The sequence below is a fragment of the Etheostoma cragini genome, chromosome 14 (genome assembly GCF_013103735.1).
Source record: "Etheostoma cragini isolate CJK2018 chromosome 14, CSU_Ecrag_1.0, whole genome shotgun sequence".
Lineage (NCBI taxonomy): Eukaryota > Metazoa > Chordata > Actinopteri > Perciformes > Percidae > Etheostoma > Etheostoma cragini.
In genome coordinates this window covers 16361524-16379178 of record NC_048420.1, presented here as the reverse complement: position 1 = coordinate 16379178, position 17655 = coordinate 16361524, and the positions used below count along the sequence as shown (strand labels likewise).

Below are 17655 nucleotides of genomic sequence, written 5' to 3'. Positions count from 1 at the left end.
CATTCCTCCATTACCCGAGTTCCAAAGTTGTGTAGTTACTACCCACTGTGTCAGACTGTCGCCATGAGCCCTGTTTGCACCCACTGTCTGCCTTTGTCCATCTGGGACACACTGAGAAACTGATTTGCTTTTGTTAGAACAGACCAATGATACGTTATAGAAATGGTTTTCCAAATGTGAGGCAGAGGAAAAAGAACATTTTGTTTACAATGTGTTCCATGCAGCATCTCCTGCATGCACAAAGCAAATTGAATGAATGTAGATTGTCTACTCCTGCATAGTTGTGTTGCACTGCCCTCCACAGTTCAAAAGTGGCATGTCACAGCAGGCATTTGTGTTCCTAATGGTTTTTGATAACCCATATTTGAACGGGAAATTTATTTTTGCATTGAATGACTATATTTGACCTATATTAATCCTAATAAAAATTCAGCCATAGTAACTGACCATGCTAGCAAACAGGAAGCTCTCATTAATGTATATATATTCACAAAACAATCTTTCGAATTACTGAATAAGACATGAACCCTCTAGCAGCCATCCCCCTGTTGAGGGTTGATTGCCTGAATTGAAACAAATAGATTGCTCTACATGTGTCAAAGTTTTCAATGTTGTATCACATCTGTTTTAAAGATAAGGATACAATTTTAGTTGTAAACCCACCTGCACATTGCACCCAAATTACTGAGCAGTTCAAAATAATGACAATAACCGAGACAAGAGTGATATAGTCACACATTTAATACATATATACATCTTTTCATAAAGCAGTCCATGAGAATTTTACATAGTGTAATGTGGGATTCAGAGGCCCACAGGTAACCGTGACACCAGGCTCTTCACCCTGATCGCCTTTCTCTTAATAGCCTCCTCCAGCTCAGTGAAAGTATTACCCCACTTTTTGGCCCATTTGCAGCTTCAGTTTCCACCACATCGGTGTGTTTCCATCTAACCTGGAGCTGATCTTGCCTAAACAAGCTTGTTACTTCACTTCCTTAATTGCTTTAATGTGAGTCAACTGCTTCAAATGTAAACAGTAACTAGACCTGAACGGATTAGAGGATTAATCAATAGTTGTTTTCTGATTATTTAAGCAAAATTGCTAAAAAGTCAATCCTTCCACCTTCTCAAGCGCAAATATTTGCCAATGTTCTTAGTCTTATGCTAGTATAAACCATAAGACTCACATGGGGCTAGACAACCTTTTATCATAGGTCTTGAGAACATAGTTTGATTTATAAAGAGCTGAACTCAGTTTAAAATTGATAGCCATCAGCCTCTGACTTGTCCAATTTACTGTTTTGGTTAGGGCCCGTTCATTTATGTGTGGCAGATCTCTTCACACCATCATAACGACTTGCCAATTCAGTAAAACATTGTCCATTAAACTCAGACATTACCAGTAGATGAGACCCTCATTACATAGGAAATAGGAGACAATGCAATTGTTAGATTGGATATTTTGAGCAACTAATAAGAGTCCAGTCGGTGCCAGGCAACAGAAACATTACTGAATGAACACACTGTGTACCACCTTATTACATATCCATGACATGTGCTGTCTGGCATAGTGTACGTTCTTGCAGATTATCACAAGATCACAAGCTTCCTTCCAGCAGGGCTCATTACAATACGACAGGTAATGAGCACAGATTATTTTTGGTGCATATTTACTCCAGTAACATACATGCTCAGTTGTAATGAAGCTGAATAAATTGCTAGTTGTGTCTGGGGTTACACAGGAAAGTAAAAAAAAAGAAAAAAAAGTACACACAGTATAAATGCCAAAGATTTGGGGTTGTAAATAGGGATAACAGTCTGTTTTTTTTCTCTACGAATGGCATCAACCAACTGAGTCTGGTCTAGCCAACTAACTGCTAGATACAGAATCAGCAAGTACTGGATCCACAAGTACTGCATTTCTAATGCAGTTTTCTAAGACAAGTATGAAGTATTGTTAAAATTCTCTTCTTGAAATTGCTTGGTTTTCTATGCAGATGTGGGTGAGCCTTCTTCAGAGTATCAATTAAATTCAAGTTATTTTGTATATACACACACACACTTTCAGTGACATTAAAAAAAGATGTTATGTAATTAAACTTCATGCACATTAATTTATATTTATAATTAATGGGTACTTTGTCCAGCAGTGGTGCATCATGTCATGCAACTCATGGGATGTTTGTAAATACGATCCATTTGCCTTTTGGGAAGGACATCAGGCAGTAATGGGTTATTCCAACATTAAGTCAAATTTCCTAGGTGGATTCCTTTGTGGCATTTTCCTTTTGTTACAGAGACATGAAACCGGACAAGACTATAGAATAGTTAGAAGGGTATATTCAAGAAGTTTATGCTGCAGTCTGGTGGATTGGACTAACTTCTGATAAATTTGCTAGTTGTAGAAACATTTCCATTTTGATGCAGCCATATACGGTTAATAAAATTGGGGTATTATCAATTTCACACTCTCTGTAGTTATCCAATATCCTACTGTTATTTTTAAGATTAGGATACAGGGATGTCATCCAACAGATTTCATATCAAAGACTAAATGCATCATAACTTTAATTTTGATTACATTGATTCTTTTAATATTTCTGAAAAGGTAGAACAGCTGTTTACCTACACATTACCGATCGTGTCAAAAAGCAAACCTTACAACAAAAAAGGCACAAGTTCAAAGAACAATTATTCAAGGCAAGGTATTAGCCTCAGTGACAGCAGAGCAGCTCATTATGTGGTAGTAAAGGTAAGGGATGGAAGGTAAACAAACATGTCAGAGTGGGTGCAAGTATTCTGAAAAATATGAGAACGAAAACAAGAGCCTCGATGCAAATAGCATTCAACACCACAATCTGAAATAAATGCAACTGGCTTTGTAACGTTTAATTCAATGCCCCGGATGTATTTTTTAAGAGCATTTTAGGGTAGCATCTGCCATCAACTGTCTTTGTTTTTTTAATATATCATTTTCACATGCATTTTCATGTGTCAAGTGGCTCTGTAACCATAAAGTAGTTGTATACCCTCAATACTGCCAAAGTCCATACTAACAAGATTTAAAAAAGAAAAAGTGTTTACATGTATTTCAGAAAAGGCGCCACAATCATAAATACCGAGCAGCTCAACATCAATCAGAGCCCTCAAAGATTTTTAAAGCAGGCCAAAACTGATATGCTTTTACGGGATCAAAAGCAGTTTCAAGGCAACTCGTACAGATGCGGTCTTTGATGCACATGAAAAAAAAAGTGTTAAATGCCAAGTTATAGTGTCATTTAAACCAAGCAGCTACATGTCACTTTAAACCACACCCAGAGTCAAACTTGATTTAGGATCCCCAATTCAGTCTGGCTTATGTTCTGACCCCGAAAACACTGTTAGAATTACGCAAATGTTTGAACAAGTTCACTCTCCACATCTTATAACTATTGTTCTAAAAAGCTGGAATAGCCAAGCAGGTTCAGCAAGTTGGACATATAAATTAACACAAAAAAGATTAAGTGATGTTTTTCTGGCTGACGGCACATCACTCTTAACACTCGAAGTCTTTTCCCTAAGAGAAGGGTGAAGATTTTTTTTTTTCCCCCTTCAAACGCATACTCCATTCCACAACCATTGTTCATAAATATGGTAGTCCTTCTCCAGGTCCAACATGATAAGCCTAAATCACAAGTCACCTACCATAGAAGAGCTTGGTAATCTGACAGCATACTGCCTATTTTGGGTTGATCTGTGACAAGCAAGATTGATCTTCCAAGGACCCAGCGATTCTCTCCCTTATGACTTTAGGCTGGTTTACCAGAGGGCGCCGGAACAGCAAGATGTGCGGCTCTGGAGGAGGAAGTTAAACAATATATAAGCAAAGATGATAATAATAACAACTATTGTTGTGATGCTTTGAGAAACCTGACTCTAGTGACTCATATTCCATTATTTCTTAATGTAGCAAAATTGCAACATTCACCACTCTTGGGGGTCTGCAGCGATGTCAGCAACCCACCCACCTGCACCACCTCTTGAAAAAAGCAGTGAAGCTTAAAGCAGTTTACCCATTTTCACATCAAATCTCCACATCAGACTTTCCACCTCTTATCTTCTGCCAAAAAGATGAAGAGGAGGTGGTCCCCTTATTGGCAATTGTACGAGCCAATTACTAAAAAGGGCAACATATGGGGAAAGGGGGGGGGGGCTTCAACTTTCAAATTGACTAAACCCCTACAGTGGACAAGTTCAGTTAAATGCAGATTGGTGACATCACTTGTCAACATTGTGTCATGTGCCTGGTAAGTTTCAGCTTGTGGTCAAGCACCCTTTTTTTAGTAAAGATTTACCACATGACAACTGTAGAACAGAACTCAGAGTTATTGTGCCCTGCAGTCAAATAATAGCGGGCACAGAAGCCATTATATACACATCTGTCTCAAATATCTAGACCTCAATATTTTTTATGAACGTCAACATCTAGATAAGATCCCACTTTCACACTTTATGACCAAAGCCTCATGGTCGTTCAATTAATAAAGCACTGTACTTTTGTAAAAATCAAGTCACTTTAGATGAGCCTATTTTCCATCAAGTGGCCCCATCAGGTTATAGTCTCATTTATTATTGACATGATAATAAAGGGGAACCATGGAAACAATATTTAACAGAAAGCGATCAAATGACATTTATCACGGCTTCGCTTACTTACGTTACTGGTATAGATTTTCAGATCAGTTGAATAAAATTATCCATAGAATCAAGATAAACTACCTGGCTGGTGGATCATGTAATGCACCCATCCTTGGCTCTGCTGGACTCCCAGGTTCCTCCACTCGGTCTCCGACATCAAGTGGGTCTTGGGTACACGCTTTGCAATGTCTTTGGGTAGCATTACATGCCTGTAGAAAATGAGGGTGAATAATAATAAGCAGAATGTTAGCTAATATACCAACGCAAAGTGATTAGTTTCTGTACAAAGCCACGTTGGTAAAAATCGTTATATGATAAGGTTGACACTCTGACAATACTAAATTGTATGTTGGATAAACAGCCATACACACCTGTACTCGTATTTGTCATCGTCATATTTATCAGAGTAGTAGATCTGTTTGTGAGACATGACGGGGACCTGGTGGAGAGATTTTAACATTAGTCAACATTCAGAATCAGCAATAAGGCAAAACAGACCAACATTTATGGGGACAACGTGGCAGCAAGTTTCCGTTTGGTTTCCTCCGCTAAGCGAGTGCAGCTAACAGTTAGCTAAGAACAAGCGTTACCACTGACAACTTACGTAAAAACGGCTTAGTTTTGTTTTTGCTATTGTGTGGCGATAACCACGAGGCTTCAAAGTTACCTTATATGATTGTCAAAGTAGCCTGATCAGAAAAAGTTACTAATTCCAGTTATTTTACGTCCAAAAGTAGTAAGATGTTGACCCCTCTTTGTTTCCCTCTCGAATGTTTGCTAGCCCGCTTTTCACCGTTCAAATAGACCTAGTCTCATCCCATTGGTCAATCCATCCAAATAGCCCCCTTGCCATTGGTCTTTCCTGTCTGTCGCAGTAAATATTCGTAATCGCTACAGGGCCTCGTGATTGGTCAACGTGGTAGAAAAGATTAGGTAGCATGCCAAAGATCCTTCTAAACCGTCATGGATGTATTAAGAGAACTATGGATACAACTTCCAGAAAGTATAAAACACAACCCAAGCGTGACATGTCATGGATGTATATGGATACGTATATCTACCATTGAGCATGCATTATAAGAACTGTTAATATTATAATTATTTGACAGTTTAATTTAAGCAAAGACACAGAAGACATTTTTTTAATGATCTATAGGCCAACGAACAATACAACGAGAGGCCATACTTTCAATTAGGTGTAGTTTTACACTGTGCTTTTAATACCATTCTTTTACTTAGGAAAAGGATGAGTCCCATTATCACCACTGCAACCTGCAGCCTACCATGTATCTGGAACTAAAGGCGCACTTATTTTTTAATGGCGTGCGTGTTTGTTTTTGTGTTGGTTCTTGTTTCAGATATGCAGATGTGTTAAAGAAAATGTCAAAACAAAACAGTTTACAGACTCTAAATTTAAAAGGAGCCAGATGATACAATCGATGTCCACACTGGAGCAACTGGAGTAGAGGGGTTATCCACCCTGGTAAGTCCCGCAGTTCAAATATAGCTTTGCAGACGTGTCAGTGTGCGGCTGGTCCTGTTAGCCTCTCCCTTTTGTATATATATACATGTGCACCCATGCATCTAAAGGGACGGTTCACACATGACGTTGTATTATTAAAAGGATCAGTATCGCCTGCTACTTTCACCTGCGGGCGTCAATCAAGCAGGGCTGTGCCTCGTTTTCCTGACACGACACTTTTATCTGATTGGTCCAGCCGTGATTCAGGGGCGGGAGATCCTTCTCTTCTGCTGAAACCCTATTGGACGAACGGCGTCTTGGTTGACGTGACGCAGCGTGGAATTCCCAAACTTCCCAAGTTCACTGGAGGAGAAGAGCGTTGTTCATACTAAAAAACAAAACGTTTTGAAGGGAAAAAACAGCGAGCGACTGAGGTGTAAACTAATTGGGTAAATAAAGCGTCTTATTTGTGTTAAATTTGGTAGAGTCGAGCGGGTGTAGGTGCTGGCGAACAGCTGGGCCTGAGTGAGAACGCGGAAGAGTGGGAGTGGGAATGTTCAGCCTACCGTCCTTTGTTTACCATTACGAGTGAACCCTGAATTTAGTTGCTACAACAGTTACAGTCCCTTAAGGTTTGTTTGTTATATTTGCTAAACAGAACCTTGGCGCATATAGTGTTGTCGACACGTGAGTATCAACCGTTGTTTGTCTGGATCCTGCTCGTGTCGGCGGTTTGACCATTTTTTTGTAATTAAACTGGCACACGGATTGACTGGATGCAGGAATGTGAATGAAAAGTTGGCTGGGAAAAGCCGCGGTGATGAAAACAATCAGGAGATTCCTGTTTCTTCTGGCTGAACCCTTTCAAAAAAACAACTGCGCAGCAGTATGGATGCCAACACACCGTTACATAACTTGTATTAACGACAATCTGGCGTTTATCTCTTGTCTCTGGTAAATTAGGTCCCAGACTGTAACGTTATTGCATAAGTGTCCTCTTGAACTAAAACTCACCATCAAAATATTGCTGAAAATAAAACCTGGTTTTTCATTCTGCGTTTACTTCATGTTCGAAATGCACATACGGTTGTTGGCAATTAGCCTACTTATATCAATACGATGTAGCCAAATTAGAGTCAGATTATTACATCTAGATAATCCTGTTAACTCCCAGAAGGCATGTTGCGTGTGCAGCAGGCATGATCAACGAATATATGTTGTTTCTGTCGTCGTCTGCAGAAAATTACAGAGCAGAGTCTGCACCGTGCTGTGCCAAATTGAGCCTGAAGAGGGCGATGTCTGACAACAGCAACAGCACAGGCAGCAGCAGTGGCTCCTCAACCAACAGCTGGACCCTCCTCTCCCCCGAGGTATGACCATAGACAGTATAAAACGGGGTGGGTAGGACAAAGACCCAGCTCAGGGGAACTGAAACTTGAAGCTCTGTGTGTGCCTGGATATAATTTGGATGATAGTTATTTTCCTTGCTCATGAATACAAGTTCATTTTAAATATAGCAGGTTTGTACCTGCGCCCCTCTTCCCATAGTTATACAATTGTGGGAAACGTATTTTAACTGTATGTGCAATATTTTTTTCCATGGCTGCCTGTGTTAAAACCGCTGCATTTAGTACAGGAACATATGTCATGTAAAAAGTAAAAGATCCTCTTTAGATACCAATACATACACACAATTTCCAGTTTATTAGGCACACCCAACTAAAACTGATGTAATACAACAGCCCTTCAATACGTCATACCTTTATGAAGGTTATAGTGAAGGTTGTAGGAGTGTTTAGTATGTAGTGCCGTTGCAATGTATTGCATTATACTGAGAGGCAATATCTTGCCTACCTCATTCATATCAATGAGAGTAGACTTCATTTGACAGTTGAATACCAGCGTATGTATCACAATGTATGTTTAGGAATAGAGTCTGTGTCTATGTCAACATGTATACGATCACATTTGACAATAATGGATGTTAAATGTAAGTCTAACTCTAATTTGTAGCTGCTTTTATCAAGCATGTCAGAAATCATTTTGGGCAAATGCCAACTCAGCATGTACTTTATTGTTAGATGTTCCCATGATTTATTACAATGACAGTTAATATACAAGAAATAGTGACATGTTTGCCAGCCCAGGATTGTGTGCATGTGTATGCATGCCTGCAATGTTTGTTGAAATGTCAAGGGCAGTGTAACCGACGAGAGCGCTATAGGTGTTAATGTAAATACCAGCAGGAAGCTTGATCTCCCTGGATCTTCCGACTCCACAGGAAGCGGCTGTTGAGAATGTCGGGCCAGTAGATGACGGCACTGAGAGCCTGGGTGACGTCCCGAGTCTCTCTGAGGATGTGACAGGTACTGACAAGTCAAGATCTGCGGCTGCTGGATTGGGTTGCGGCATTAATCAATAATTAAGGCCAAAAAGATTGCTTTTAAACATATTCTTTGTTTTCATATTTTAGTTTTGACATTGTGTGAATGATGTTTCAGGAGCTGCGGCAAGTGACATTCCAGTAGAAACGGTCTTGTCTGAAGAAGGCCATCAGGTTGGTGAACGATGCAATAATCCAGTAAAGACAAAATTTCCCTACACCATATTGACATTGTTATAACCAGCTACTAGAAATGTATATTGTGTCTAATTTCTTTTCAATGTTGTTTTCTCTCTTTGTACTTTCTTATACAGTATGTATTTACTTATGGCCCACACATAGATTATGTTCTGATATTTACTTCCAGCATAGATACAGTTGAGTTTGACAGAACACTTTACAGATCTAGAACATCAACTTTATACACCCACCTTTATTGCCACTACCATTGAATCAAGAAGCTCCTTCTACAATTAGCATTTTGCACCTACATTTAAGAACCCGAAAGACTGAAATGTCTCATACAAGTTGTAGAGATATACTGAAAGTAACCTCAGTAGAGTGTGGTGTGTTTTCAGTAAGGTGACTGGAAAAGGTGACTGGAAAACTCAATATAACTTGAGAAGTTGAGACCTGTTGTTTTCAAAACGCCACTCTGGGCAGCGTAGGAAGTCATTAAATAAAAGAAGTATTGTTGACAATACAGACAAATGGAAAAATGGATGCATTAAAAGAACAAAATCATAGAAACAATATCACAAAAGGTCACAAAAGATGATATCACAGAAAACTTTTTCTGCCCTTATTTTTAGGTTTGTCAAGAGACCTCTCCAGAGTCCAGTGAGGGACCCATCCCATCTATTCCAACCATGATTAGTCCACTTCTTCCCAACCTTCTTGATCCTCCAGACCTCGACCTGGACAGTCAGCCTCCAGTCATCCATGACATTGTAACCAGCTCCCCCAGTGACAACGAGCCCCTAGGAGCCACACCCTTTGTCACCAACATTGATATGGGGGCTCCACTCGATATTCCTGATGCCGAGCTCCTGCCAGTGGAGCCCGAGGAGTCCTGCTCCACTAATCCCCTCATTGAGATCCCTGTCTTTACAGAACGAGTGCTTGACACGCCTGCTGATATCGGGGTGGTTCTTGCTAGCCATGCTGAGGAGAGTCCTGTCTTCACTGCTGAACCTGAGGTCAACAAACCCACAGAGACCCTTATAGCCACTGATCCTCCCCCTCATGTTGAAGCTGATGTCAGCTTTGTTCCAGAGAGTACAGAGTCGCTAAGCCAAGTCCCAGAGAGCCTGGTCACAGCAAGCCCAATCAGTGATAGTCCTGTACCAGAGACCGTTGGTGTAGTAGAGGGAGAGGCAGCTGGGAAAAAGGAGGACATGGAGCCATCTAAGGAAATGACCCAGGATGGGAGAGAAGAAGGAAAAGAAGAAGAAGAAGAAGAAGGTATATAGGATCAGTTTAAAAGGAATATTTATGATAAATTAGGCAATGGAATAGAGTGAACTTTATTTTGGAGTAGATAATTTAGAGGAAGTCAGTTCTCAAACTAGGGACTGTTATTAGGGATTTCTTTTATTAGTATTTAGAGAAATACTTTAAATGAAACAATGATGGACTGAAAAACCATTGGTCTCAAGCCAAACACGTACAATGCTGGTTACCGCTGCTCCAATAGATAACGCCACAATCATACTGATTCCTCCTACATTCCTTTAAGCAGGCTAAACATCTACCTTCTGTTAGCTGCCCCTAGAGACAGCCATGTTCATTTTACTGTACGCCAGTGGCAGTTTAGACCTAGACTTCTCTTTATTGATCCTTTTGGCATGACTCCCGCAAGGAAATTGAAAATCCAGCAGCAGTTTTCAGCATTTTTCAAAAAAGGTATAAAAATACAGTATAGAGATATATTTGGCCAGTAGCCGTTCAGATATCTTGCTTTGCATCAAAGATTTGCCAACATCACCATCCGCACACTTTTCTATTAGCTAGACAGATGCGAAGACAACACATAATATTATGACAAAACAAATTCAAGACACAAACGTTAGAATGAAACAAGAAAATGCAATTGAACATAAAAGTGAAACAAATTCCTGAACATCTGATCTCCAAGTTAGCATTTGGAAATGAAAAGAAGAGTCCTTTTTTTTTTTAGTAAAGTCACGTCTAGAATAACCTGCTGTGTGGCCCCAGGGCAAAGATAAGTTGCCTGGCTCCTGCTAACCCCCCCAATCCTCTCAGCCTCTATGCTATCAGTCTCTATATCTAAAAAAAATGTTGCATCGACAATCAGTTTAGAGTCAATTGTTGGCCTATGAATTGGAATTGAATCAAGAGGTGCCCAAAGATTCCCACCCATGCTGTGCACTGTGTACAATTCTTCTCTGCTGGAATAATACATGGCCACAGATATGCTGTGATAATATAACTAAACTCAAACGGATTCCAGATTCATTCAAGAAAATGCACCATATAAGCATGATATTGACTGCATTAATGATTTATTAAAGCTAGATTTTGACACAGGCTAGCGTATTGAAGCAAGACTATTTTAAGGCCCTTATCATTCCAGTTTATATTGTGCTTTAGAAGTGCTTATCCCCAAAAAAGTGACAAATGATCTGCCACAAACATGGGCCCCTAGGGGTCTTGGGCTCTGCTGGTAACACTGCCTTGAGCAAAGTAGGTGGTCTTTATAGTAAGCACTTGTCAAAAGAAGCAGAACACAAGAGTCTTTGATCAGAAGAATTGTTTAACATGTTTCTTATCTGCTGAGTAAATGATGAAACTCCCATGCATGAAATTACGATAGTTGTAATTTAGTGCGAAAATGTCTACATTTTTGCAAGCAACTCTGACTTTTTTGTCCGCTTTTTTCACATTTTTTGTTTTTCACACTGTTTACACTCTATTCGGTTTTGTGTGCGCTTAGATTTTGGTATTTTTGTGTGAGGCAGCCATTAGATAATTATGATTTGGATACTGATCATGATACTTTTTGCAGCCAAATATGTCGAGATGAATTGTAGAAGTTACGCTCTGGGCCACATTTGAATACATGTGGTTCAACTTAACTTATTTTTCTCAATAATTTATTTAATAATGTGACGGCCTTCTGCTCTGTATACCTTGCTTTTTCATGTTCAGGATGTCTTTTTTTTACTCATGTTATGTTTCTCCCTCCCGTAGAACCATCCAGCAGTTTTGATTTGGGTGACACAAGCAGCTGTGATGGTGGACTGAGGAGGAGGAATGTCCCCTCCTTTGAGGAGCCAAGACCAAGAACATCAGATGAGGAAGATGAGGAAGAGGAAGTGGAGTTCAAGCTTGCTGAGAAGAAGGAGGAAAAGCCATGGTTCTCCTTGAACAAATGCATTGTGGGCTCTTTGATCCTGCTCTTCTTAGGTTCCCTCTTCCTCTCAGGTGAGTTCCTTCAACACAACTAAGCCTGGTAACTTGCTTCTGCTTTTTATAGTTTGATACAGTAGGAGGCAATACTTTTGCTCACAGTTTGTTTATAATATGTATAACCCAACAAATATGCTTATGTTAAAAATAGCTTTTGATTTGTACACCTGTTTACACCTGTTCCATCAAAGGTTTGCTAATTTTATGGTTTATAGTATATATTTTCAAAAATGACTAGGTTACACGTTGGCTTTTTTTACAATGCCAGTATTTACAAATGACACATTCGTCAGCAGTAAAAATGTCTGTCTTTAGATCTTGTCGATCAAGTTGTGCTATGTCAACAGGTTTCTTCTCTGATCTGAATAACGGTAGGTTCAGTACTACAGATAAGACAGCAGTGTAAGCTTCTGTGCTAGCTGGCTAACGCTCAGCAGCTTGTCCAATCACTTATCTGGCAAGACACTTCATGCTGTGGCAGCAGCAAATTGCAAATAACACGCATTCTGAATTGTGAAATTACATTCTTTATCCCTGTTTGGAAGAACTCACTGGCTGTTTAGGAAGCTTAAAATGAGAGTAAACTTAACTATTGCTGGCAATCTGCTCGGTTTACTAGGTCAAAATATATAAAACCGAATTAAAAGAAAATTCTGCCTAAGTAAATAGTTTCTGTGCACAGGTAGTGCCTGAGCTCATAGAATGCTCTTCACAACAAACGCATCTTATGCAGTGGTAAGACAGCTTGGCAGATGTGTGTCAATAAAATTGCCTGTTGTAAGACTTTGTGAAGACGTGTGAAAAATGTGTTGTTTTCTCATCTGACAGGTGACTTTGACGCCTCTGAACTGAGTGATGTAGAACAAAGCCAGGTCTGTTCCTTCCATCTGTCACGTCGGTTAAATCAATCTCAGTGTTATGTCCAGTATGTGTCTTTACTGTAGTACTTAAAGGAATCTTGAGTCTTAAAACTTAAAAAACACATGCTGAAGACAGGATTATTTAAAAAAAGGGGTTTTGAATCCATTTGCCAATAATTTTCAATCCAGGACTGGCTTAGCAGTGATCCGCAGGATATGAATGAGCTTTTGGATAAACTGACACAGGAAAACCAGCAAATCGCTCAGCTAGAGGCTCAACTACAGGTCAGTATACCAGTTATATTAATGCTAATGATGTTTTTTAACTCTTGCACATTGTTTTAATGCACTGCAATATATAGGCTGCATGTTTTCAACAAACATTTTTGATTATTGTCCAAGTTTTGCAGAACCTGGCTTTAACTACGCCACATATCTACGTGTGGCGTAGTCACATTGCTGTTTTTTTTTTTAATTTCTTAGTCACAGCAAGAAGAACTCAACTCAGCACTGAAAGCAGTAGCAGCAAGCAGCGATGAAAAGGGAAAAGCAGATTTGGAAAAAGACAACAGAAAGTTGAAGGAGGAGCTGTCATCTCTGCCTGAGCTAAAAAAAGAGCTGGAGAGCCTGAGGTCCAGGGTGATCGAACTCAGCCAGCTCACAGGTACGATGTGGCAAATATGAACTGAATTAGAAAGGTGAATGAAGTCTGTGCTGTTGCATTTTTTGATAGTGCTTCTAGTTTAACGCGTTATTAACGGTGTTAACGTAAGCCCGATTAACGGCATAAATTTTTTTGGCCCAGCAAACTTTGTCGTTTTTTTTTCACATGCTGTTGCAACAACTAGTAACGTTAGAAAAACTACAACAACGCACCGGATGTAGCTAGAACAGAATCACAACAACAGCCCGCGGCACATACTTGTTTGGGCTTGCGAGCCGGCCAAAGAGTAGTAACATTACATTTTGAGTGGATGGCGAGCGTGAGACGGCAAATTGGATGGCAATAAGATTCTGAATGGTTCCATTGACAAGACCAAGTGCTCTGTGTGTTTTGTCGTTGTGAACTGAGCTATCATCGCAGCACATCCAGTCTGAAATACCACTTGATGGCCAAGCACACAGCAGATGGAAATTCTCCGCCCCCTCGTCAAAGTATTTTTTTTACCCCTTTTATTGATGGACAGTGTTACATTGTGTGAGAGATTATTCGGTCCAAGTGAGAATGTTAGTGTGAAAATGAACACTCCAGTAGGATATAGTAAGCCGATCCACTTTTCCATGTTGATAAAAGGTAGAAAAAAAATTTGCCTAAAAATTTAGATAAAAATGTGCAATTAATTGTGATTCATTACTAGTTAACTATGACAGTAATGGATTAATCAAGATGAAATATTTTAATCGTTTGACATTACAAATTTTAGATTTATTTGTTCATATTTATTGAAACTATTGTACATTGCACATAGCTGCTATGATATAAAAATACATTTAGCAGAATGCTAATCTTTTGGCATTTCTGATATAATAAACTACCAAACACTACATTATTTAATGTCTTGAATCCCTCACAGATGATCAGGAAATGCCTCCAGCTATCTCAAACTCAGCGCCTCAGCCTGAAGATAAAGATGGTCAGAGCGACCAGAAAGCAGCAGGCCCTGAGAGGAGGAAGGACACAAATGAGGGAGGATGGATGAAGGAAGAACTCCAGAGGCAGAAAGTTCTTCTGGAGGGGAGCAAGAAGAGACTGCAAGGGATGAAAAAAGATGGAGGCGACAGGAAACGAGTTAGGGATAGTTTGGAGGAGATCCAGAGGAGGCTTTCTGAACAAGTTGAAAGGTGGGGTAAGAAGAAGCCACAGGAGTCCAAGCGGAAAGAGAACAAAGGCAAAAGCAATGAGCGTGACCACTGGAAAAAAGACGAAAAGAAAGAGTGGAAGCACAGCAAGGAGGGAGGATTGAGAGACAAAGAAGAGAAGAGGGAGAAGGGTTGGAAATCTCAGAAGCAAAACTCTCACAAAGAGGCATGGAGGAAACACCAGGCCGATTGGGAGAAGAAGAAGGACGAGCGCAGAATGGACAGAGACGAAAGGAGGAAGGAGAAACCGTGGCACAGCCGGCCTGGTAAGAACTCCCACAACCATCACCAGCACCAGCCTCACCATCAACAGCCCCGCCAGCCTCATCAGCACAAGCACAACGACTTCTGGAGAGACCAGGAGCAGAAGCTTCGACGCAACGTCCGCCCCCAGCTGGGCTGCAGCTCTGTGGAGGATTGCGCCAGCAAGGAGGGGCTCTATCCAGTGGAGCTGCCCGAGTTTGAGGAACTGCTGGAAGGCTACCTGAGCAAGCTTGAAGGATCTTCACCTGAGAGCAAAGACAAGATCCGGAAGCTGACTTCAGAGTTCTTTGAGGATGGCGGGTTTATCCACGACAGAGTTCTTTTCAGTGACTTTGCTGAGGATGTGGCGGACATCCTGGAGGACATGGTGGACGTTTTGGAGGATGGTGGGAAGAAGGACGACGACTCCCTGGAGGAGGAGATGGAGGAGTTTGAACGGGAAGCCCTGTGGAAGTTTGCCGCCACAGCTTAAATAGACAAAGAGAAAAAAGAAAACGCTGAGAAACGGCTCAAGAGGTGCTATAAAGGACGTTTCTTGCCTACATTCTTCTCTTCAGAGCTGTAATTGTAGTAGCATCTGGTACAGAGTGGTTGTAACTCTCATACATGTGTGTCTCTGAGTCTTTAATTATAAGCTAGACTTGTTTGTGTCATTTTGGACTTAGTTGTTGTTAACTACCTCTGTCAGGTCATGCCTCCTAATGCGAAGTCGTTCAGTATTGTGTTTTGTGGGTTTTCCTCTGCCGTATAGTGTTTTCTCAATACATAGTGCATGTTGCAGCTCATCATGTATATTCAAACTAATAATATCCAGATCACACACAAGAAAAAAACTGGGTAGATGTTATTTGCAACAATAATTATGTTTAGCACCCTTGCAGTGGTTAAATATATTTTTTCAATTCATATGGTATTATATCCACTACTGGTCAAAAGTTTGGGGTCACTAACAACTTTCCCGAACACTCCATTATAAAATGAATACCAGCTGATCTGAGTGGGTGGCTGATCTTTAATGCATTATCTACGTTGCCCATTATCAGCAACCATTCATCCACTGTTCCAAAGGCACATTCTGTTTACTAATATGATATCATTTAAAAAAAACTAACTAGGAAAACATTGGAGAACCCTTTTGTAATTATGTAAGCACATAATGTAATCTGACAACTGCTGCCCTGGTTAAAAAAAACAATGCGAGTGACCCCAAACTGTTTTCACTGGTAGTGGAAGTTACAGAAATCTATGTTAAATTGAAAGTTGAATATGTCTCTGTCATTTGACTGTGTGAAAGCAACCCAACACTGCTCTGAGCGGGTTGACACAAGTGCTGAGAAATTATTGCAGATAACGTTGGCCTCAAGTTGGCTTTTGCTGTCCAAACCCAGAGGATGAGATCCCAGTTCTTTTAGTGATAAGAATCTGATCAGGTCAGACCAGTTTTTTTTGTGTCTGTAGCTCTTCAGTAGATTTGGGCAAACACACACAGAGGGCTGTTTGAGAGCCCTGAGTGTTTGGTTTTCTAAACCTGACAGACCTTTCATCCTGCAACTTCAAACTGACAGTTGGAACCGGTTTGTGAAATGTCAGAGCTGCTATAAAAAAAAAAACAAATACTACAAACACCAATGGGACAGAAGTTTAGATTTTGTCATCATAAAAGTTATGACTGCTAAACCAATTCAGCGATTTTTTTCAAACATTCACATTTACAGCAATGATTTTTTTTCTCTGTTTTGTTTATTTAGACCATTAGTTCTCTTTAATAGTTTTGTAATGTAGCCATGGGGACCTACAACACATGATCAGCATATACTGGGTATCCCAGAGCAAAATTATAGACTTAGTGTGGTCATTTTCCTGGTTGTTAACTGACATGCACAGACGAGATTTAGTTGAAGAAAATGGCAAAATGAGGAAGCTGCTGTATTTAGTTTTTCCCATTTGTAATTGAATGAGCCAGGCAAAGGTCAAATAAGACACAAAGCAAAGTCCATTAAGTATTGCAGAACTGCTTCCCACTGTTGGCTAGATCTTTGATACAAAGAAATGTGTTTTGTTGTAGTGTTTGATTCTAGTCATATTTGATCATGAAGTTTTCCCTCTTTAGGTGGATGTGAAGTTAAAGATGACAGATTGCGATTGTTAATTTTTCAGTGACTGAAAGAAGCTTCGGAGTGTTTCATATTTATTTATTCTGTCAGTACACTGCAAATCTTGTCCTTCTTTTTAATGAGACTTTGTCCCAGGCCATACCATACTGTATATAAAGAGGGCCATACAGTACACATTGAATGTGGACATGGTGACGATTTCAGTTACTTTGGTATTTTGGATATTAAGTTTGCCAGCGACTGCTTACGTGCCTTTATTATTATTATGAAAATCCTACATTGGACAAGAGTTCTTGAATTTAATTTGCTTCAGCAGAAGTAAGAAGAAAACAAGTTTACACTGCTTTTTATTTTACTGCTGTTTACAGGGCAGAGATGAATGTCATAGGGTTTACACATGAAGTGTTGGACAGATTTTTGTTAAATGTTCTCTGCTGTTTGCACGGAGGAACTTTTGATTTTGAAAGTTTTTAGACCAAAGGAATCTGAAGAAAGCTTAATTTCAACACAAATCAGTTAATCAAACACGTTTATGAAAGTCGAATCAATTTGTAAGAAGTATTTTTTGTCTTTGTGTGACCACAAAGAGGCTCTGTGCTTACT

General features: G+C 39.9%; 2 protein-coding genes across 4 annotated transcripts; one reads left to right on the top strand and one right to left on the bottom strand.

The window, feature by feature from the left end:
• Positions 1–3574: 3574 nt before the first annotated feature.
• LOC117957328 (cyclin-dependent kinases regulatory subunit 1) lies at positions 3575–5506 on the bottom strand. The gene is made up of 4 exons (XM_034892991.1): positions 5345–5506; positions 5049–5116; positions 4759–4886; positions 3575–3834 (listed from the first exon to the last, which is right to left on the bottom strand). The coding sequence occupies exons 2-4, from the start codon at positions 5105–5107 to the stop codon at positions 3719–3721; spliced, it is 303 nt and encodes a 100-aa protein (XP_034748882.1). The 5' UTR covers positions 5108–5116; positions 5345–5506; the 3' UTR covers positions 3575–3718.
• Positions 5507–6430: 924 nt separating this feature from the next.
• pbxip1a (pre-B-cell leukemia homeobox interacting protein 1a) lies at positions 6431–15790 on the top strand. 3 transcript variants are annotated; one of them, XM_034892982.1, is made up of 12 exons: positions 6452–6588; positions 6798–6826; positions 7379–7509; positions 8421–8505; positions 8641–8696; positions 9335–9987; positions 11734–11969; positions 12302–12325; positions 12783–12826; positions 13004–13099; positions 13298–13478; positions 14389–15790. In XM_034892982.1, exons 3-12 carry the CDS (start codon positions 7435–7437, stop codon positions 15408–15410), a joined length of 2472 nt encoding a protein of 823 aa, XP_034748873.1. In that variant the 5' UTR covers positions 6452–6588; positions 6798–6826; positions 7379–7434; the 3' UTR covers positions 15411–15790. The 3 variants fall into 3 exon arrangements, with proteins under 3 accessions (XP_034748874.1, XP_034748875.1, XP_034748873.1); XM_034892983.1 differs by lacking the exon at positions 6798–6826 and having other exon boundaries at positions 6431–6588; positions 9335–9986; positions 11736–11969; XM_034892984.1 differs by lacking the exons at positions 6798–6826; positions 12302–12325 and having other exon boundaries at positions 6431–6588; positions 9335–9986; positions 11736–11969.
• The last annotated feature ends 1865 nt before the right edge of the window (positions 15791–17655 follow it).